At 54.3% G+C, this 20,968-nt stretch overlaps 2 protein-coding genes across 6 annotated transcripts; one reads left to right on the forward strand and one right to left on the reverse strand.

Annotated features, from left to right (window-relative positions):
* The first annotated feature begins 1,913 nt into the window (after positions 1–1,913).
* On the forward strand, positions 1,914–6,681 carry LOC121436494 (GAS2-like protein 1). 2 transcript variants are annotated; one of them, XM_041636454.1, is made up of 7 exons: positions 1,914–2,068; positions 2,242–2,417; positions 2,720–3,372; positions 4,522–4,629; positions 4,710–4,806; positions 4,894–5,065; positions 5,394–6,681. In XM_041636454.1, exons 3-7 carry the CDS (start codon positions 2,740–2,742, stop codon positions 6,412–6,414), a joined length of 2,031 nt encoding a protein of 676 aa, XP_041492388.1. In that variant the 5' UTR covers positions 1,914–2,068; positions 2,242–2,417; positions 2,720–2,739; the 3' UTR covers positions 6,415–6,681. The 2 variants fall into 2 exon arrangements, with proteins under 2 accessions (XP_041492388.1, XP_041492387.1); XM_041636453.1 differs by lacking the exon at positions 2,242–2,417.
* Positions 6,674–10,611, reverse strand: Rasl10a (RAS like family 10 member A). 4 transcript variants are annotated; one of them, XM_041636457.1, is made up of 4 exons: positions 10,072–10,611; positions 8,593–8,877; positions 7,675–7,799; positions 6,674–7,540 (listed from the first exon to the last, which is right to left on the reverse strand). In XM_041636457.1, the coding sequence occupies exons 2-4, from the start codon at positions 8,809–8,811 to the stop codon at positions 7,159–7,161; spliced, it is 726 nt and encodes a 241-aa protein (XP_041492391.1). In that variant the 5' UTR covers positions 8,812–8,877; positions 10,072–10,611; the 3' UTR covers positions 6,674–7,158. The 4 variants fall into 4 exon arrangements, with proteins under 4 accessions (XP_041492391.1, XP_041492390.1, XP_041492389.1 ...); XM_041636456.1 differs by having other exon boundaries at positions 6,678–7,540; positions 8,593–8,913; positions 10,072–10,607; XM_041636455.1 differs by lacking the exon at positions 10,072–10,611 and having other exon boundaries at positions 6,678–7,540; positions 8,593–9,932.
* Between the last annotated feature and the right edge of the window lie 10,357 nt (positions 10,612–20,968).

Here is a 20,968-nt window from a genome sequence, read left to right on the forward strand (position 1 = left end):
GCGAGTGTACATGCAGATAGAACACTGTATATATAATAAATAAAATATTTTTAAAAAGATTGAAACATTCCATCCTCCAAGGAAGCTATTTTTAAGCAAGAAGATAACTCAAAATAGCTTCAGGAAGTCCCTGAAACAGACCAAATTCACTAGGCCCCTTTCTCCCCACCAGGGTAAGCAGAGTCAGGCTGCAAAGAAGACTCTGAGACAAGCTGAGCTGAAAGGAGACCTGAAAGAAGTAGAAACCCGCTGAGCTAGCTGCCTAGAAGAGGTTTAGAGCAACTGAGGCACCTGTGGCAGGCTGTGCAGTGTGCTCCAGGTTCCCAGCTCTGTGAGCCATCACTCATGCTGAACAGGCTTTGGTGATGCTGATGTCTTTGAGTCATTTCTGCTCCTGTACGTAACTCCAATAAAAACTGAACTTTTGTGGTATCTGTACCTCAGTCTGTCGTGCGTCTCTCCTGTGTCCAGAACCCTGAAGGAGGAGGAGTCAAATTCCTGCACAGCTGCTGGCTGCACTTTTACCTCAGCCTCCCCAGTCCTCAGTTTCTCTAGATCTACAAAAATCATATGGGGCTGGCAAAATGACTCAAGAGATAAGAGCTCTTGCCACCAAGCTACAATCTCCAGGACTGTACATGGTGCAAGGCAGAAAAAACTCCCAAAAGCCTGCCTTCCATACATATCCTGGCATGTGCGCATGCGTGCACACAGACACACACACACACACACACAGATGTAATAAAAAGTGTCTGTAGCAGATTATTGCTGGGTACAATGGCTCCTTACTGCTTGTTCTAGTCCAGGTCATTTCTCAATTCCTTCACTTAGAATTTAGTCTCCATATCTAATTCCCCACCTCCAGACTCTCCCTCCCTTCCTCCCTCCCTGCTGGTTGCTGTTTAGCAGCTCTTTCCCAACAGTGCTGGGATTAAAGATATGTGCCACCACCGCCCAGCAATAACAATATAATAATAATAAGCCCCATCTAAAATGTCAATGTCCTTTGAAAAGCACAGGTCCTGTATGACCTGCCCTCATGTCTCTACCACTCCAGCCTTGCAAACCTACCCCCTTTCTTTCTTCCCTATTTCCCCCCTTCCTTCCTTCCCTACTTTTTTGAGACAGGCTCCGTCAGTGTGAAAAACTCTTCCTTTAGATATCTCCCAGATTCCTCCTTCACCTCCTTCCTTGACCCGAGTTAAAATTACAGTTTTTCCACACACCCACAGGTTCCAGACTCTTCTCCTTAGTACCTCTTCCTCTCTCAAACCAGGGGCTGCTTTCCTGACAACTGAGCTGGGTGAGACTTGGCACACAGTAGGTGCTAACAAATGCCTGTGATCCTTGAGAGTGTAACAGTCACGATCAAGCTGCTATTCCCTCAGCTTCTCTCCTGGAGATGCCCTTCCTAGAGGTGATTCCACAGTCTACAAGTCTAGGGAGCACAGTGGGAGCTTTATGAAAGCTGTGGCCATCCAAGTAGCAGGCGGTGCCCAGCCCGTTGGGCGACAGTAGGGGGCAGGATTCCCCAGATCTTCCGCGCTCCTCCTCAGGCGTGGAGTTGCCCCTGCCACGCCCCCTCCGTAGCCTAACCCGCACCCACCTGCCTATCCCTGAGCCCCAATGTCTGGTCCCCTAAACTACTGTCTCTAGGCCATCCTGGAGGAAGGGCATCGGGTTATCTGGCCTGCAGAGGTCCACCAGGGAAGGAGGTGACTCTGCAGTCCGGGCCCCTATCGCTTCCGGGAAGGCCATTGTCGCGGAGGGAGGACTACTAAAAGAGTCCGAACTCCTCCTCGGGAGATCCAGGACTGAGGAGGTGGCAGATCAAGAGTGAAAGATCGTCAAGAAGGCATCTTCGCCCGCCTCGGGGTCTAAGGGTCGAGAAGAGCGCGGCCCCTTTAAGAGCGCGGCCCCGCCCCTTCCTGGCCGGATCCGAATTCCAGGGGGGCGGGGCGGAGCCGGCGCCGGGATGCTGCGAGCTCGGGCGGCGCCTGTGTGCGGCGGCGCGGCCCGGCTCCGGCCCCGCCGGGGCGATGCTCCGCGGGGCGGCGAGGTGAACCAGGTGAGCGCGGGGACTCCCAGGATCCCTGTCCTGGGTGCCCGGAGGTGGGCCGGGCGGTGCGGGGCCTCCGCTTCTCAGGGCTGTGTGACCTTGACCGGCCACGCACCCTCTCTGGACCAGGCCGCGAGCACTGCGGAGGCTCGCGGGGCTCATTCGGAGTCCGGGTCTTTCAGGCACCGGCCAGGGACGGCTTCTCCCAGAAGTCAGAGCCTGCCTGGGCGACCCGACTCTTCCACCCACTGCTCCGCGACCTTCTGCCAGCGCCTGCCCTTTCTGCGCCTCAGTTTCCTCATCTGTAGAATGGAGATAGCGTCGCCGCGCAGCCGGTGGCGCGGCCCTTAGCGGAGGGGTGAGGAAAAGGCGGGGACTTCGTGAGGGCTCTGGGCTGAGCCGTGGAAACTGCCCCTCTGTGGTCCTGCCTGGGCGAGGCCCCTCTCCTGGCCCTCCCTGCCCACATGTCTTTAAGTGGCGTTTCTTCCCCGCTGGTGCCAGCCACCCCTCAGAGCCAGACAGCAAACAAACACTAAGATGGTGTGAACTTCATTGAGCGCTTTGGAGCAGGCCATGGCACTGTAGCCACAGTGGCAGGCTGCAGAGGGAGAGTCCATGCGGGTCTCCACGGCAATCCTGACCTTTGTCTCCTGCCTACAGTGACTCCACTGGCCCTGGGCATGGCGGACCCAGTGGCGGGCATCGCGGGCTCTGCGGCCAAGAGTGTGCGGCCCTTCAGATCCAGTGAGGCCTACGTGGAAGCCATGAAGGAAGACCTGGCCGATTGGCTCAATGCCTTGTACGGTCTAGGTCTACCCGGTAGTGGTGATGGCTTCCTCACAGGGCTGGCCACAGGCACAACCCTGTGCCAACATGCCAACGCTGTCACCGAGGCTGCCCGCGCTCTGGCTGCTGCCCGCCCAACCCGAGGTGTAGCTTTCCAGGCACACAGTGTTGCGCCTGGCTCCTTCCTGGCCCGAGACAACGTGGCCACTTTCATCGGCTGGTGCCGGGCCGAGCTGGGGGTGCCTGAAGTGCTCATGTTTGAAACCGAGGACCTGGTGCTGCGCAAGAACGAGAAGAGTGTGGTGTTGTGCCTGCTGGAGGTGGCCCGGCGCGGAGCGCGCCTCGGCCTGCTAGCCCCGAGGCTGGTACAGTTTGAGCAGGAAATTGAGCAGGAGCTGCAGGCTGCCCCTCAGGTATCCAGCGTCCCTGCTGCTGAAGAGGGTACCACTGAAATTGTCACTGCATCCGGGGCTCACACGCGCACACCCCGTATGACACCCAATGACCTTCGGAACCTCGATGAGCTGGTGAGTCTTCTGAGACACACACTGGGTGGCCCCTGCCCACCCTCCTCACCTGGGGGCCAGATGGCAGAGCTAATGCCCATCCCATCCCTGAGCCTCCGGGGGCCCACTCTCTGCAGCCTGCCCCACAGAAAGGGTGGTATGTATGGTGACTGCCGGGTGTATACCTGGACACAAAAAACTGGATAAGGCCAGAGAGGCAGAGTTAGACCACACAGCCCAGCTGTGTCTGAGCAGATAAAAGCCCAGCTTCTGGCATGAGCTCTTCTTTTTGTATTCAGTCAGCAGCAACACAGTTCGGTGCATTGCTTCATTTGGAGGACTGACTGGGGCATCTTTTGGCACACGGGTGCTAGACAGACCTCAGGCTGAGCGCCTGCTGCCTCCGGCCTAGGCTAGGTGCAAACGGTGTCTGGGGAGACCTCAGCTCTGGTGCCCAGATGGAAAGCCTAGCCCCGTTATGGCTGCTGCTGGGAACAGGAAATGCTATTGGAGCATAGGAGGTCCAGGCTTCCAGCTCCCTCCTCCTTTCCCAAGACCTAGGTGTCCCTGCCGCCCCCGCACTCCCCACAGCTGGACCGAGAGTTTCCTTCTTATCAGGAGCTCTGGACCACGATGTGCCTTTCTAGAGGCGCTGTGTGGCTGCCGTCCACACCCACCCCCAGCCCGGGCCTGGGTCACCCAAGGCCCCACCTGCCCATTCCCTTTGGTGCCTCTGTTGGTAGGGAGGATAGACTCCCACAGAGCCAGCTTGTCACCGCAGCCTGGCCTCCATTGACATGCATGCTTGTCAGGCCTCTGTGCCTGTCGGTGCGGTGCGTGTGTTCCACATGGTGCCCCTGGTTGGGATGCTCAGATGGGAGCATGGGCCTCCTGTGCGCATCCTGGCTTGGCTGTGGATGGCTCCAGGACTCTCCTGGGCTTAAGGCTTCTCAGGGAGTTTCTTCCAGAGAACAGTCCCTGACCTGATTGCAGCCCTATCCTCTCTGGTTGGCTTCCAGAACTCTCGAGAGTTCTCAGAGCCCCGACAGTGAGCTGGCAAAAGGTCCTGTGTGGGAGGGAGTGGGCACTTCCTCCTGTCCTGCTGCTGCTGTTAAGCCCCAGAAGGAGGGACTTGATCCTTGACCTTCAGGCTCTGGTCTTTGGCCTCAGGTAAGGGAGATCCTGGGTCGTTGCACCTGCCCGGACCAGTTCCCCATGATCAAGGTCTCGGAGGGGAAGTACCGAGTAGGAGACTCCAGCTTGCTCATCTTTGTGAGGGTAAGTGGGGTCGGAAAAGCCAAGTCTAGCCACCCAGGGCGTGTCTAGGAGGCCCGCTTAACCTGCCCTCTGACCTGCAGGTGCTGAGGAGCCACGTGATGGTTCGCGTGGGTGGCGGTTGGGATACACTGGAGCACTACCTAGACAAGCATGACCCATGCCGCTGCTCGTCCACTGGTAAGTGCCGGGTGGGAGTGTAGGCCACCGGCAGGGAGGGACTGGTCTCTGAGGCCCTGCCCTCACCCACAGCATCCATCCCCACAGCCCACCGTCTGCCCTCACAGAGGGCCGGGACTTTCTCCCCACGGAGGGGATCACCCACTCCTAGTCCCCGCCCTGGTAGTCCAGTCCCTGGAAGTGAACGCCGGGGCTCCCGGCCAGAAATGACCCCCGTCAGCCTGCGAAGCACAAAGGAGGGGCCTGAGGTCCCGCTCAGGTGAGAAGCTGGAAGGCAGAGAAGCTACCGGGGCTGGTGGGGGAGGGGCGTCCGCTTGGGCGCGGTGACTCACACCCTGGGAAAAGTTCCCGTGCGTGGGGGCGGGCCTGGCTTTCCATCTCCATGGTAACCCAGACAAACCAACAACACAGCTGGGGCGGGCTCCAGGCGGTGGCCCGTCCAACCCAGACTTCGGAAACCTGGGGCGGGGAGTAGCGGCCTCACCCGGGATACTCACTTGTCCTGGAAGTCCCCTGGCCAAGCCCAAGCCTCACCAGCTCTCTCCACCCGCGCCAGTGATGCACATCTCTCTCGCTCCCCGCCTCAGGCCCCGAGATCAGCTGCCCCCCCTCCCCCGCTCCCGCCGCTACTCCGGGGACAGTGACTCCTCCTCAGCCTCCTCGGCCAAGAGCGGCTCCCTGGGTGCCCGCAACGACGACATGGCCACTAGCTTCAGGAGGGAGCAGCCCAGCCACCGGCTGACCTCTGGCCTCCCCGCCTCCCCGAGACGGCCGCCCACCCCTCGCAGCCAGTCTCGAGACCGGCTGGACCGGGGACGGCCCCGCATGACCCCGGGAGGCCGAGGCGCTCAGCTTTCGGCCTCCAGCCCCGTGCGTCGTGCCCGTAGCCAGAGCCGCGAGGAACAGGCGGTCTTGATGGTGCGGAGGGACCAAGACGGGCAGCACTCGTGGATAGCCCGGGGCAGGGGTGGCGGGGGGCCGGGGGGTTCTGGAAGGAGCACCCCACAGACTCCACGTGCTCGCAGCCCTGCGGCGCCCCGCCCTTCCCGGGGCCCCAGCCCGAGCCCAGAGCTGGCTGCCACACCCGCCAGCGTTTTCCGCACACCGCTGCAGCTTGATCCACAGCAGGAGCAGCAGCTGTTCCGGCGACTGGAAGAGGAGTTCTTGGCCAATTCCCGAGCCTTGGAGGCTGCCGCCAGCCGTACCCCCATGGGACCAGCCCCTGACCCCCCAGCTCCGGACTCTGCTTACTGTTCGTCCAGCTCTTCATCTTCATCACTCAGTGTCCTGGGTGGCAAGTGTGGCCAACCCGGGGAATCAGGCCGCACAGCCAATGGGCTGCCTACACCCCGCAGCCAAGCTCTGTCCAGCTCCTCTGATGAAGGCAGCCCCTGCCTTGCTGTAGGGGGGGCAGTGGATGCAACCAGCTCTCTAACTGGCCCAGAACCGTCTCTGACCTTGGCAAGGGGGCGGATGGACACACAACCAGACCGTAAACCTTCACGCATCCCCACACCTCGGGGACCCCGCCGCCCATCAGGACCCATGGAGCTCGGGGCTTGGCATTCCCTGCAGTCGGTCACCCCAAGGACCCAACCAGATTCCTGAATGTGATGGACCGGCTCAGCCGCACCCATACCCCATTCCATTTTCTTTGTGGCCTTAACCTACCCTCTGCATCAGGGACCCCCTTCCACCTCTTGAGCACCAGACCTCATGGGACCAGACCCCACGGGACCACATGGCACAATGAGACACCTGTTGTACATTCCGGTTTCAGGGATGAGTGTTGCTATTTAATTACTAATATTATTGAATGCCTTAGAGGATACTGGGCCAGCCTGGTGTCCAGTAAACAGAACCTCTGACAGTAAAGTTTTGCTCCAGCTCCTGTTTTTTGGGGACTGAGCCTTCATTATATGCTGGGATTCTAGAGTTAACTGCCTCGAGGCTAAACCTCAGTGCTCCGACCTGCCTATTCCAGAACAAGAAACCCTTAAATTGTGCGTTTAAATTGTTTTTTATTACCTGGTAAGGCATGACTTAAAAAGTAGCTCCAATAGTCCAACACTGGAGAGGCAGAGGCAGGTGGATCTTTGTAGTTCAATGTCAGTCAGGCCTATGTCTTGAGACCCTGTCTCAAAAAGCCAAAACCAGAAGGTATTTGCAGTAAAGCGCCAGGAGCTGTACGAATGCTTCCAGCCATGTTCATATTCCAGTCCTTTCCATCAGCGATTGTGACCCAATAAGGTCTCAGATAAAATTGATCTTGTTGAATGATTGGGAGTTGGCTGGGTCCAATCAAGTTCAAAGAAAAGCCTGTCGGCTAGGAAACTGGGTGGGAGCCTGCTTTTATGAGATTTCCCTGTCCATTCCAGTCACATGAGGCTGCAGCGCGCTGGATGCAGCGCCCCCTGCAGTCGTAGGGCCGGATGCGCAGGACGTGTGCGCACTAGAGCACAACGCAGAAGCTCTCGGAAGAGACGCAGCACGTGCCAATTGTATTTGGCTGAGCATTCGAGGTAGCCGCAGCGCCAGCCCCTGCGTACTAGAGTGGCCAGTGCACGACGAGGTCCGAAGCGCAGCCGCTGACGGTCCCGCTTGTTGCCTACCACGAGAATGGGGGCCTCTGGCGCGCCTGCGGGCCTGGAGGCCGGATGGATATGAGAGACGCAGTGCTGGAGACTCCATGGCCTCCTCCTCATGTGTACAAATGCAGGCGGGTCCCTTCCTACTGCCAGAGACCCCCGGGTATTCCAAAGACCTCATACAGCGGGAGGCCTCAAGGGCACAAAGTATGATCCCAAAACACCCAAATCAGAACTACCCGCTCCCCTAAGCAGACCTCCACCGCCAGCCAAGTCTCACCTGTTTTCTGCTATGCGCTGCCTCAGGGCTTTCACATAATCAAAACTGTCGGGGCTGCAGATGTCGTAAACCAGCACAAAGGCGTCTGTGTCCTGCAAGCTCCATTCTTTAGGGTCTGGCCACTCCTGGGGGTAGAGACAGCTGGACGTACTCCAAAACCCCATGGTTCCTCCTCAGATCCCATCACCTCCCAAACTCTGTATGCACCCTCCCTCAGTCTAGATTTCCCGGGCGTGCCTGGATCTTGTCAGTCCCGAACTCTCCCTCCGTCCGGGACCTCCCGTCAGACTAATATCCCCGCAACCTATACAACTACTGCTACTCTAATTGCCCGCTGCGGACCCCGGAATCGGCCTTCCACCAGCCAGCAGATGTTGTGACTGTCCCGGTGCAGCTGAACAGGTGATGCCTCTGGCCTAAGCACCTGCTGCTCTTTCCCCTTGCAATATTCTTACGGCTTCCTTTATCCATTTAGCCTCCCAGGTGTTGCTCAACTGCCAACCCCTCTGAGAAGTCTTCAAAGGCATCCAGCGCCAAAGACTAGTAGTCTGTCTGGGACTTTGCACAAATCGCTGAGTTTTTGATCCAGAACACAGGAATGAGGGAGCACTGACCCCCTCTAGAAAAGATGCTCCTGTATCTATGTCTGGCTCAGTCTATCACAGTGGCTCAGCTCAGACAGTACTGTGCCACACGCCACCAGCCCAGGCAGGCAAGAAAGACACCAGAACTCACGGTGACAAGAAACAGCCACGGGTGCCTCTAGGCTAGTGCAGGAGGCTCCCATGCGGTACTGCAAGACATACTCTTTAATTCTGTAACACGCTGGGGCGCCCTGGGTCAGTCCACGTGGACACGCACGTGGGCACCAAGCACACACACACACACACACACCCCTGGCCACCTTCGAACCGCTACCTCAAGACTTCTGGGGCTTGAGCTAGGGCCAGCGACGTCACCATCGCGGATACTCAGGTCGTAGACAGCGCCGTCGAGCAGCACGGCGGGCCGGTAAAGGCGAGGACCATCTGTGGGCCGGTGGCGCTCGGGATAGTCACCGAACAGGAACTGGCGGATGATGGCAGTCTTGCCCACTCCCGGAGCACCCAGAACAGCCACACGCAGGCTGCCGCCCATGGCTGGCCCGCGCCCCCGCGCCCGGTGCCGGGGAGCTTCATGAGCCGGCACCGCGCCGTGCGCGCCCTGCCGAAGACACCCGCGTCGCGCCGCCTGCAGCACCTGGGCAGTAAGAGGCCAGGCCCGAGGATCGAGCGGGCAGACAAACCCGCAGCCCCGCTGGGAGAGCGCACCCGGCGCGGCGCAGACCCGCCCCCGCCCGCAGCTCTGTCCTCTTCGCTCCGGCGCCGGGAGCCGCGCCCCAGCCGGCCGCGCGGGCGAGCAGGCGAGCGAGCAGGGCCTCTCGGAGGCGGCGATGAGGTAACTGCCCGCCCCGCCCCTCCCGGGGAGGGTCAGGGCTCAGTGTCTGCAGCCCCGTTAGTGCCTAGTCCCCCAGGGGACAGCGTGCTCCCCTCAACCGTTCTGAAACAGAAGCCCCTTCCGCTCCTCCAACACCGCTAGCTGCAACCTGGCTGTTGGCCAAGCCCAGGTCCCGGGAATCAAGCCACCTGGGGTCAGACCCGGCCTCGGGCTGAGTGACCTTGGACAAATCTCCTGGATCTCCGTCCCCGCCAGCAGCGTTGACCCGTGGCTTCAAGGCTTCCTCCTATGGCCTGAGACCCTAAGCGCCAAGTCCTTTTCTGAGCTTTACCCTGCGTCATCTTTGAACCTGAAACCTTAACCTGGTATTCTTGGTTTAGGGAGGAGGAAACTGAGGCTGGAGAGGGGCGTCCCCAAGTAAGAACAGCGGAACCCTAGTCCGAACCTGCATCTCCTCTGAGACCCTTCCACCTTCTTTACACCCACGAGGGCAAATGACCAGAAGAACAGGGTTCAGAGGACTAGCCTGAGGGGAGGTGGGGACAGAAGGGTTTGAGCCCGCACACAAATCTCTGCTCAGAAGCTCAGCCCCAAACCACTGCCTCAAGAGGTTGGAGATGCAGAAACAGATCCAGATTCACGGGTTACTGCATAGAATCCCTCAGAGGGAGACATCATGCCATCCGAACGGGGCAAGCACCGAAGCTCCTCTGACAGTTTGGAAAGTCTGGGTTGCCCAGCCTCCATCTGGCTCTGCCATCTCCACACATATGGAAGAACTTCCAAGCCTCTGCCCTCCACCCAGATACTGCGAAATGCAGACACGTGACCTCCCCCTAACCAAGGCGGTCATTCAGTCACCTATTCAACAAGTACTGCAAGTCTAGCCGGAAGGCTCTAGAAGTACTTTGAACTAGGGCTCTAAAGGCACTAGCGGAAGAAAGGGCGGGAGAAACTAACCTGTGAAGGGGGAGAATGCAGACCCTCCCACAGGAAGCAGGTGTCAGCTGCCAGGGGTAGTGCTTGGAGGCTGGATTATCTTCCTGTCCCGGAGCGGACCTAGGCCTGGTCTGGCTCCTTCTTGCTCCAGCCGCTAGGGACTGTACAGCAGCGACAGTCTAGGCCTTCACATTCAGACAAGTGACAGCTGGCTCCCCGCCCCCTTCCCCTTCTTGCTGAGTTTCCCTAGAATGACTCCTCTTCCGTTTAAAGGTTTTCAGGCTTCAGGATTTTACGAGCTGCTTCCAGAAACAAAGAAGCGAGTAGATAAATTCCCTTCCTCTTACCACACGGCGGGGAGCAGGGCAGACACCAGGCTGGTCTTTGGGGCTGTGTGTGTCTTAGGGCCCAGCGCTGGAGTTCTCTAAAACTAAAACGTCAGATTCCTTTTTTTGGCTGAGTGCCCATGGTGGGTTTCCTCTGGAGTCGCTAGCGACATTGTGGAGGCACGTCTGGCCCCCAGTGAGACGTTGAAGCCAGTGTTTATCTGTTTTGGTTTGATTTTGGTTTTTCAAGACAGGGTTTCTCTGTAGCTTTAGAGCCTGTCCTGGAACTAGCTCTGTAGACCAGGCTGGCCTCAAACTCATAGAGATCTGCCCGCCTTTGCCTTCCAAGGGCGGGGATTAAAGGCATGTGCAACCACAGCCCAGATGTCTGTTTTTGGCCTGGCTGGCCTCAAAATTTTAATCCTGTGCCAGTCTTTTGAGCGCTGGGGTCACGTGTGCAGTGCTATACCTGGCCTGCGTATTCCTAGAACCGTGGAAGATGCTATCCTTGGGACGGCCCCCAGGACCCCACAAATCCCTTGCACACCAGAGTTACCAACAGCAGTTCACACTTACCCAGACTGGTGTAGTGAAGAGCTGAGCTCAGCTCTCTGCCCATCTGAGCCAGAGGGAGGCTGTCATGTCTCCTAAGCTAAGCCCGTAGAAACAAAGCCCCAGATAGTGGAGTGGCCTGGGGGAGCAGCTGAGCAAGCCAGGCTGGGAGGCCCTTCCCTTTCCCAGTTTGCTGCCCTCGCCTCTCAGGCAGCAATGTGAAGGTCACACTCTGATTTTTTAAGACATATCTTCAGATCTATCCTATTGACCTGCACCATATGGTTTCTTTCTGGGGAGCCCAGTTCCAGTGTTTCCCTGGGGTTCAGCCTGCATCAGCTTGAGGGGCCTTTGGCCTAGGCTCCCCCAGGCCACATCACTGTTCTGCCTACAATCATGACACCACACCAGCTGTCCCAGCTCGTACTCACCTCCCTGAGCATTAAATGGGGGTCCCCTACTGCTCAGACATCAGGCACTATGTTCCTATCCACGGTGGCCTCACCCTCCTGAAGGGACAAAGAGTCAGCTCAGGTGCTAAAGAGCCCTCAGCAGGCAGATCTTCCTTCCAGAGCTGTGTCGTCTCTGCAGGCTGCTCAAGCCCTCGGAGCCTCGGTTCCCACCTCTCTCAAAGGGACGGTAACCCCGCTGATGGTGGTCACACACATGGGTAACCCCAGAGCACAAGGAACTGCATAGCAAGACCCTGTCTCGAAATAAATATTTAGGAAAATAAGTTTAAATTATTAAAATTCCTAATCCGGACCTCATAGAGTTGTGGGACACAATGAGATTAGGGAACGAAAATCTTCCCAGAGAAAACAATTCCATCTTATACGTAAAGTAAAGACGCGGCCGCAGGATGCTGTGTCTACATGGTGAGCGGGCACCCAGGCTTTCCCGTTCTGTCAGTCGTGAGGACCTAAGTGACACTCTGAATAGTAAGGAGCACACTCAGATCCAGGGCTCGGTTCCGTACTCTGTGTTCAGTGACAGGAACCAGGCTCTTTGAGAAATGACCTGCTGTAAGGCTGGGACAGGACAAACACAGCCCAGAATAGCTTGGGCAGTCAGGAAAAAAAGGAAATGCCAAAACAAATAAATTAGCACAAGGATGGTGTGTCAAAGGGACAGAGTAGGGCAGGAAAGGGCTCCTGGGGCCTGGAGCCCTTCCAGCGGAGGTACAATGATGTGGCCGGCTTGCTCAGGTATTCGTGAGCTGAGCACACAGGAGCCTGAGGCTGAGGATCCTGAGTTCAAGGCCTGTCTAGGCTGGATAGCAAGAACAAAACAAGGCCTGGGAGGACGGCTCAGTCAGCAAAGTGCTTGCAGGCTGAGGACCTGAGCTGCGATGCCCAGCTCCACATCAAAAGTTGGGTGAGGCAGTGTGCCTGTAATCCCATGTGGAGGGGGAACAGGAGGATCCTAGGCTTGGACATACCATCTCAAAAAGAAAGATGGAGTTGACTTTCACACGTGTGCATGCTGACCCCACACACATGCACACAAATATATAACAACCAAAAAACAAACACAAAAACTGATCCGTAAGTCCACACTGATGAAAATGCTAGAATATGCAAACAATCCCAAGAGAATAAACTTATTTTTCTCTCAGAAGAATTTCAAAGATTGTATGTACCCTGCCCTCCCCCCGCCCCCTGCCGTGTTCTGTCTCCCAGAGCCCTGGGTCGGTGACTTGTTTCCAGAGAGAAGAATCTGGGGGCCTAGGGCTGGGGGTGGCTCGGTGGCATAGCACTTGTCTAGCCTGGTTCTGGCTGTATCCCCAGCTCTGGGAGGACAAAGGGAAAATCAGAAGGAAGCTGAGCATAGCGGTGACTCAGGCCTCCAGCCAGCACCAGGGAGGCTGCGCGAAGAGGATGCCAGTTCAGGCCGGGGCTGCCTGTGCAGAGAGTTGGGGGAGTGGGGAAGGAAGGAAGGAAAGAAGCAAAATCAAGGCAGCTTGATTTCTGGCCCAGCATGTGCAAGGGTCCTGTTAATCCCAGCACAGTAGAAATGTATAAACAAAGTTTATTTAGTTATTATTTTGTTGGTTTGTTTGAGCCCAAAGTGTCGTGTAACCTCCTGAAGTTAGAAATCAATACATGTACTAGAATATTCAAGAAGTGTTTTTCTTTCTTTTGAGATCAGGTCTTGTTGTATAACATTTGCTGGCCTGGAACGATGTAGGCCAGGCTGGCCTTGAACTTCTGGAATCATTCTGCCATCTGAATTCTGGAATAACCAGATGTGTCCCTGTAACCTGGCCTTTACCAAGCACATCTGTTTGTTTCCTTTTCCTGTGCTGTGTGAGTGTTATACACACATGCATGCTAGCGCGAGCCTCCTATGTGTGCACTGAGGCCAGAGGAGGAGGTCGGATGCCCCTCTACCATTCTCTAAATGATTCTTTAAAAAAATATTTTATTATTTTTAATTTAAAAAATTTTATGTGTGCAGTCAAGCATAGTGGTGTATGCCTTTAGTCCTGGCACTCAGGAAGCAGAGGAAGGTGGAGCTCTGTGAATGCTGGTTCAGCCTGGGCTACACAAGGAGAACCTGTCTAAGAAGCAAAACAATGAAACTAACACAAGTGTGTGTATGTGTGTGTGTGCGTGTGTGGTGGAGATCACAGCCAGAGCCTTGTACAACCTACATAAGTTCCCTACCCCTTGGCTCTCCTCAACCCCTCAGTGTTAACTGAGATCATTATAAGGATGCCAAAGCTCTAAAAACAACGTAAACAGTTGATGAACTCTAAATAAAAACACTATTTTTTCCCTCCAAACACTAGCCAGTTCTGAAGGTCAAGCAGGTGCTGTTTTGTGTATGTGTGTTTTGGGTTTTGGGGTTTTGTTTTGTTGCTTCTTCTTCTTCTTCTTCTTCTTCTTCTTCTTCTTCTTCTTCTTCTTCTTCTCCTTCTCCTTCTCCTCCTCCTCCTCCTCCTCCTCCTCCTTCTTCTTCTTCCTTTTCCTCCTCCTCCTCCCCCTCTCCTCCTCCTCCTTCCTCCTCCCCCTCTTCTCCTCTTCTTCCTCCCCCTCTTCTCCTCCTCCTCTTCCTCCTCCTCCTTCCCCTCTTCTCCTCCTCTTCCTCCCCCTCTTCTCCTCCTCCTCTTCCTCCTCCTTCTCCTCCTCCTTCCTCCTCCTCCTCCCCCTCTTCTCCTCCTCTTCCTCCCCCTCTTCTCCTCCTCCTCTTCCTCCTCCTTCTCCTCCTCCCTCCTCCTCCTCCCCCTCTTCTCCTCCTCCTCTTCCTCCCCTCTTCTCCTCCTCCTCCTCCTTCCTCCTCCTCTTTCCTCCTCCTCTTCCTTCCTCCTCCTCCTTCCTCCTCCTCCTCCTCCTCTTCCTTCTTCTTCTTCCTCCTCCTCCTCCTCCCCCTCTTCTCCTCCCCTTCCTCCTCCTCCTCCTCCTCCTTCTTCTTCTTCTTTCCTCCTCCTCCTCCCCGGTTCTCCTCCTCCTCTTCCTCCTCCTCCTCCTTCTTTCTTCTTCTGGCAGGATCTCACTCTATAGACCAGGATGACCTGGAACTCACGGAGTTCTGCCTGTTTCTGTCTCCTGAGTCCTCCTGAGTGCTAGGGTTAATTCGAGCTCTGACAGGCACACTTTGCAGAAGACAGCAAGTAGTGAAATTTCCTGGTACAGGATGGAGTCCAGAAAGACATCGAAGTATATGTAGAAGTTCAGTATATAATAAAAATGTGTTGCAGATCTGTGGGGAAAGATGAATATTCATTACATGGTGTGGAGGCGACTAGGGGACCGTGAGGGGGAGGGGAAGTTGGAGCCCTACCTCATTCCTACAGGGCCAGATGGAGTGGGAGCGAGATGCAAACGCTCACACCAGACAAGTACTAGAAAGAAATATAAGAAATTACATAAAACCCAGAGATGGTGGAGAGCACTGGCTGCTTTTGCAGAGGATCCAAGCACCATTCCCAGAGTTGTGTGCACGTGCGCGCACACACACACACACACACACAGAAAAAGGAAGAAAGAAAACACAATATTGACATGGAAGAGGAAATGGGAGTAACAAACAAAATGCGGAGAAATGAAGACAAATCACTAGAAAGTAACCAACAACCACACAGAAAATAGGCAAAAGGGGCTGGGCAGTGGTGGCGCACGCCTTTAATCCCAGCACTTGGGAGGCAGAGGCAGGCGGATCTCTGTGAGTTCGAGACCAGCCTGGTCTACAAGAGCTAGTTCCAGGGGGCTGGAGAGATAGCTCAGTGGTTAAGAGCATTGCCTGCTCTTCCAAAGGTCCTGAGTTCAATTCCCGGCAACCACATGGTGGCTCACAACCATCTGTAATGAGGTCTGGTGCCCTCTTCTGGCCTGCAGACATACACACAGACAGAATATTGTATACATAATAAATAAAAAAAAAAAAAGAGCTAGTTCCAGGACAGGCTCCAAAACCACAGAGAAACCCTGTCTCGAAAAACAAACAAAAAAAATAGGCAAAAGGGATGAGCCAGCTCCCCAGAAATGGGAGATTGCCTAGAAATACATGAATGCAGGCCCACTTAAAATACAATATTGGGGCTGGAGAGATGGCTAAGAGCACTTGTTCTTGCAGAGGACCCAGATTCCGTTCCCAGCACCCACATGGGGCTCACAACCATCTGTAACTCCAGCGCCCTCTTCAGACCTTTGAAGTACCCACATGGTGCACATACATGCAGAAAAACATTTACACACATAAAGAAAGGTAAGTAAATCTAAACGAAGTTTTAAACACAGGATTGCTGGTTGTGCTAGCATGCACCTGGAATCTTAGCACTTGGCATGTGGAGGCAGGAGGATCAGAAGTTCGGGTATTCTCAGCTACATATGGACTTTGAGGCTAGTCTGGGTTGTATAAGACCCTGCCTCCCTAAGAAGAAAACAAGGGCTGATAAGTTGGTTGAAAAGGTAACCTACTCCAAGCCTCAGGACCTGAGTTCTGCCCACATGGTAAAGAGAAAACACTCCGGAAAGTTGTTCTTTGTCCTCCACACTCGCGCTGTGGCACACAAGAGTAATAGAAAAAGTTTTGTCCAGATGAATCAAACAAGTAACTAAATGAAAACAGACACAGGAGGACAGCGATTTTCACCGGCCAGTTTGTTGTAGGGATGTGGGAAGCTGGCGCCTGCCAGCGTGGAGTATCAATGGAGGGTCATTTAGCTACAGCTGTCAGAATTACCAACGTACCTATCTGTGAGCCAGAAATTCCTGTCAGTGGAGCTGATCTGCCTGTGCACACGAGGAACAAGTTGTCTCTGCAGATAAGCGTTTATCTTGGTTAGCAACCTGACTGGATCTGGCTTCAACTGAGAGGCCAGCCTCTGGGCACAACTGTGAGGGCTTTCTCGATTAAATCTGAACTGGGAAGACCTCCTAAATGCTGGTGTCGCCTTCCAGCAGTGGCCCAGCTGTATGGAGGTTGGGGTGAGAGCTTTCGCATTTTGCCTGCTTGCCCACGCCTCTTGCTGGCGAACACAGCCACAGCCACAGCTGTCTGTTGCCGCCGTCAGAGCCCAGTTCCCTCAAATTCAGTCCTCTGATGTGGACTGAAAAGTAGTGGCTCCCCAGGAATCCTCTCGGCTGTTAGCACCAGGATGGATGGCCAGAAATTATTTTATGTGTGGGTGTGGGTGTTTTGTCTCTGCACCTTATTAGTGCCTGGTGACCACAGAGATCAGAGAGGGCACCAGGTCCCCTTGAACCAGTCTTACAGAAGGTTGTGAGCTGCCATGTGGGTGCTGGGAATCAAACCCGGGTCCTCAGTATTGGGCAACCAGTGCTCTTAACTGTTGAGTCACCTCTCCAGTCCCTAAATCCTTTTAATATATATTAATTCTTTTTCTTTTCTCTCTTAACTTTTTTTTTCTTGAGACAGGGTTTCTCTCTGTAGCCCTGGCTATCCTGAAACTCTCTCTGTAGACCAGGCTGGCCTTGGACTCACAGGGCTCTGCCTGCCTCTCCGCTCCTGAGTGCTGGGGTTGAAGGTGTGCGCCGCCACCACCTTGCGGCTAATATATATTAATTCTATCAGTTGTTTCTCTAAAAAATATGTCTGACTAATAGTACTGGTGACACCCATGACAAGTTCATTTGAATCACCCAAGGCTGGTGCTAACTGGATTCTCTTCCCCGGAGTAGGACACAGGGACGTCTCTGTGTCATCTCAGTGACAGGAAAACAGGTGGAGTGCGGTGTGGGGCAGGACATTGTTGTAGATTATAAGCTGAAGATGTGTCACGTTTGCTCATGCTGTGGGAAATTGTTTCACGATGCAAATTCTTTTATGTTGCATTTGTTTAACTCTGTGAAGCTGTGCTGCTTTGCCTGTCTAAAACACCTGATGGTCTAATAAAGCGCTGAACGGCCAATAGCAAGTCAAGAGAAAGGATAGGCGGGGCTGGCAGGCAGAGAGAATAAATAGGAGGAGAAATAAAAAGATAGAGGAGCAAGAAAAGGAGAATGAGGAGAGGCCATCAGGGGTCAAGCACCCAGTCACACAGCCAGACACAGAGGAAGAAGGAAAGAAAGCTGTACAGAAACAGAGAAAGATAAAAGCCCAGAGGCCAAAGGTAGACGGAATAGTTTCAATTAAGAAAAGCTGGCTAGAGGCAAGCCGAGCTAAGGCTGGGCATTCATAAGAAACAATAAGCCTCTGTGTGATTTATTTGGGAGCTGGGTGGCACACACCCCCTACAAAGAGTAAAGAGCCAAAAGAGTAAAATAAACACCCGCAGTGTGTTCCATTTCTTGTATATGACTGACACCTGGGCCAAGCAACCACCACCTCAGGGAGATCAGCTGTGCCCTTTGCAAAAGGATCATCCCAGATGGGCTTGCTGGCAGTTTGCAGCCCCTGGGGGGGCGTGGTCAGGAGACCTTCCCTGAGTATCCAGGTGCAGCCCCGGGAGGCATGGTCAGGAGACCCTCCCTGAGCATCCAGGTGCAGGGGGGCGTGGTCAGGAGACCTTCCCTGAGCATCCAGGTACAGGGGGGGGCGTGGTCGGGAGACCCTCCCTGAGCATCCAGGTGCAGGGGGGCGTGGTCAGGAGACCCTCCCTTGAGCATCCAGGTGCAGGGGGGCGTGGTCAGGAGACCCTCCCTGAGTATCCAGGTGCCCTTCACCATCAGTTGTTTGCAACTCTTCCTTTGCACATGGAGAGGCTAGAGTATAGGTGGGGGAGTATTGGGGGACGCCTCCATCCGTGCAGCTATGGGAAAGCAAAGATCTCCAGTGTGGCACCCCTGCCAGGTGACCCATCTCTGCAGATAAAAACGGAATAAACTTAGTTTCCCCCAGATTGAACTGCGGTGGAATTGTGCCTCACTTGGTTTGCCATGGGATCTTGGGAGGAGGGGTCTATATTCTTTCCCTCGTCCAAGGAATTTTAGCAACACAATTTGTATGTAATATAGAAAAAAAATCAAGCCAGGCATGGTCGCACATTCCTTTAATTCCAGCATTTGGAAGGCAAGGGTCAGGCAGTCTCTGAGTTCAAGGGCAGCATGTAGGGTCTACATAAAGAGTTCCAGTCTATTCAGAGAAACACAGTGAGACCCTTTCTCAAAGAGGAAAGAAGGCCAGGTGTGGTGTGTACACCTTTAATCCCAGCACTTGAGAGCTAGAGCCCGGCAGACAGATACCCTTGATGGAGTTTGAGGACAGCCTGGTCTACATAGTGAGCGCTAGGGCAGCCAAGGCTGTATAGTAAGGTCCCATTTCAAAAAAGCTAAAAGGAAAATATTAGATGCTAGATAACCATATTGGTTTCCTTTGGGGAGAGGAGTGGTGTCCTCTTTTTTCTTTTGTGCTGTAATGAAACCCAGGGCGTCGTGCAATCCAGCACACTAGTCTGCTTAGCCTCAGCTAGCCCCATCACAGTTTCAGATGTACACCTCCTACTCCCTTCATTGAAGGCGCCTGGAGTGAGGCCCCAGGTCGTTATTGTGCCAGTGGTCGTGGGAGTATGCGGCAGGGTGTGGCTGCGGCATCACTGGGACTCACGGAAGACATCCCTCATGTTCATCCACTGACAGGGACTGCCCAGAAATCCTGAGGTGGGTGGATCTTCATGCCCAGGGAATGAGCTCCAGAAACAACCATCAACTGGAAGTAGCAACAGGGATGAGGATTTATATGTCCCATTTAGAGCTCAGAGCTGAGCACTTAACAGCCATTATTCCCAGCACCTTGAGCAGCAATGAATCTGCAGTAATTGCTGTTTGCTGTAAAAACAACAAGCTTCTCTAATCAAGGCAGAAGTCTGCACAAGTATTTAGGAGTTAGTTTGACAATATGCCCGCTCAGCAAAACAAAAGCAGGTTCAGTCCTAGGGCCTATGACCTCCTCTGCCTTTGGGCTGAGGTCTGCAGTGCCATGGACAGCAGCATCGTGACTGCAGTGCCGTGGACAGCTGTGCCCTGAACAGCAGTGCCGTGGACAGCTGTGCCGTGAACAGCAGTGCCATGGACAGCTGTGCCCTGAACAGCAGTGCCGTGGACAGCAGTGCCATGGACAGCTGTGCCCTGAACAGCAGTGCCGTGGACAGCTGTGCCCTGAACAGCAGTGCCGTGAACAGCAGTGCCGTGGACAGCTGTGCCGTGGACAGCTGTGCCCTGAACAGCAGTGCCATGGACAGCTGTGCCGTGGACAGCTGTGCCGTGGACAGCAGTGCTAAGGACAGCTGTGCCATGGACAGCAGCGCCGTGGACAGCTGTGCCGTGGACAAACTCCTCCTGGGGAGTGAGTCTCAGCTCAAACTGTAACCAACTGGTCACCTTCATAACAATCATGCACTGCTGCCTCACTGCACAGACTGGTAGTAACAAATGTAGGATCCGCAGGTGGGCAACCCCCCTCAGTGACTTTCTTTGCCTGGTGGCCTGCATAACACCTTCTGGCACAGTGAAAATTTGCCAGCAGGGAAGAAGCTTCCAGTTCAGTCAGCTTGATTTCTTTGTCCTGTAACCAAGATGTGTGGATGTGTGGTGTCTTCAGCAACAGGGTGAGCCACCAAGAGCAAAAAAAAAAAAAAAAAAAAAAAAAAAAAAAAGTGTTAAAAATATTAAAATTAGTTTTAAAATTATTAAAATTAGTAGGCTTTCCATATGGTGGCACCTGGCACCTTCTTCTTTTCCCTCTTCCTCCTCTTTTTTTGTATTTCAAGACAGGCTTTCTCTGTATCACATCTCTAGCTGTCCTGGAACTCACTCTGTAGACCAGGTTAGCCTTGAGCTCACAGAGATCTGCTTGCCTCTGCCTCCTGAGTCCTGGAATTAAAGGTGTGTGCTACCACCTGGCTCTTGATTCTTGTGTTGTCTTCGCTGTCCAGGACTTCTTATATAGATTAGGATAGCCTTGAACTCAGATCTGCCTGCCTTTGCCTCCCAAGTGTTGGGATCAAAAGCGTGCAACTGCTATGCATGGTCTTGCATACGGCTTTTTTTTTCTTTCTTTTTTTTTTTATTGAGAAAAGGACAAAAAAAAGTTTCCCCCTCCTCCCAGCCTCCCATTTCCCTCCCCCTCCTCCCACCCTTCTCCCCCTCCCTCCACTCCTCTTTTTTTTTTTATTCATCTTTAGTTTTGGTTAACCTAACCTCTCTTTCCCTAACCTCCTTCTTCTCCCTTTTCTTATCATTTAAAATTTATTTTGTGTGCATGTCTTAGTGTTTGTATGTGTGCCACCTATGTGTAGGCGCCTGCAGAGGTCAGAAGGGATCCCCTGGAACTGGAGTTACAGGTGGTTGTGAGCCACCGTGTGGGTGATGGAAACCAAACCTAGGTCCTCTGAAAAGCAGTAAATGCTCTTAACCACTGAGCCATCTCTCCAGACTCTCCACACAGCATCTCCTGCCACCCTAGGATTCCCTCCATCCTTCCATATTCTGTGTAGACTCCCCTGTTCCCTTCAGGCCTCTTCTCCCCTCATGCTGGGGCCATTCTTACTGAGTGTCTGTAGGTGTAGGCTCTTCTCCCCTCATGCTGGGGCCATTCTTACTGAGTGTCTGTAGGTGTAGGCAGAGCTGTGGTGGGGT

This window comes from Microtus oregoni, unplaced genomic scaffold (genome assembly GCF_018167655.1).
Source record: "Microtus oregoni isolate MIOR12 unplaced genomic scaffold, Mior012 000049F_ref0000343, whole genome shotgun sequence".
NCBI lineage: Eukaryota > Metazoa > Chordata > Mammalia > Rodentia > Cricetidae > Microtus > Microtus oregoni.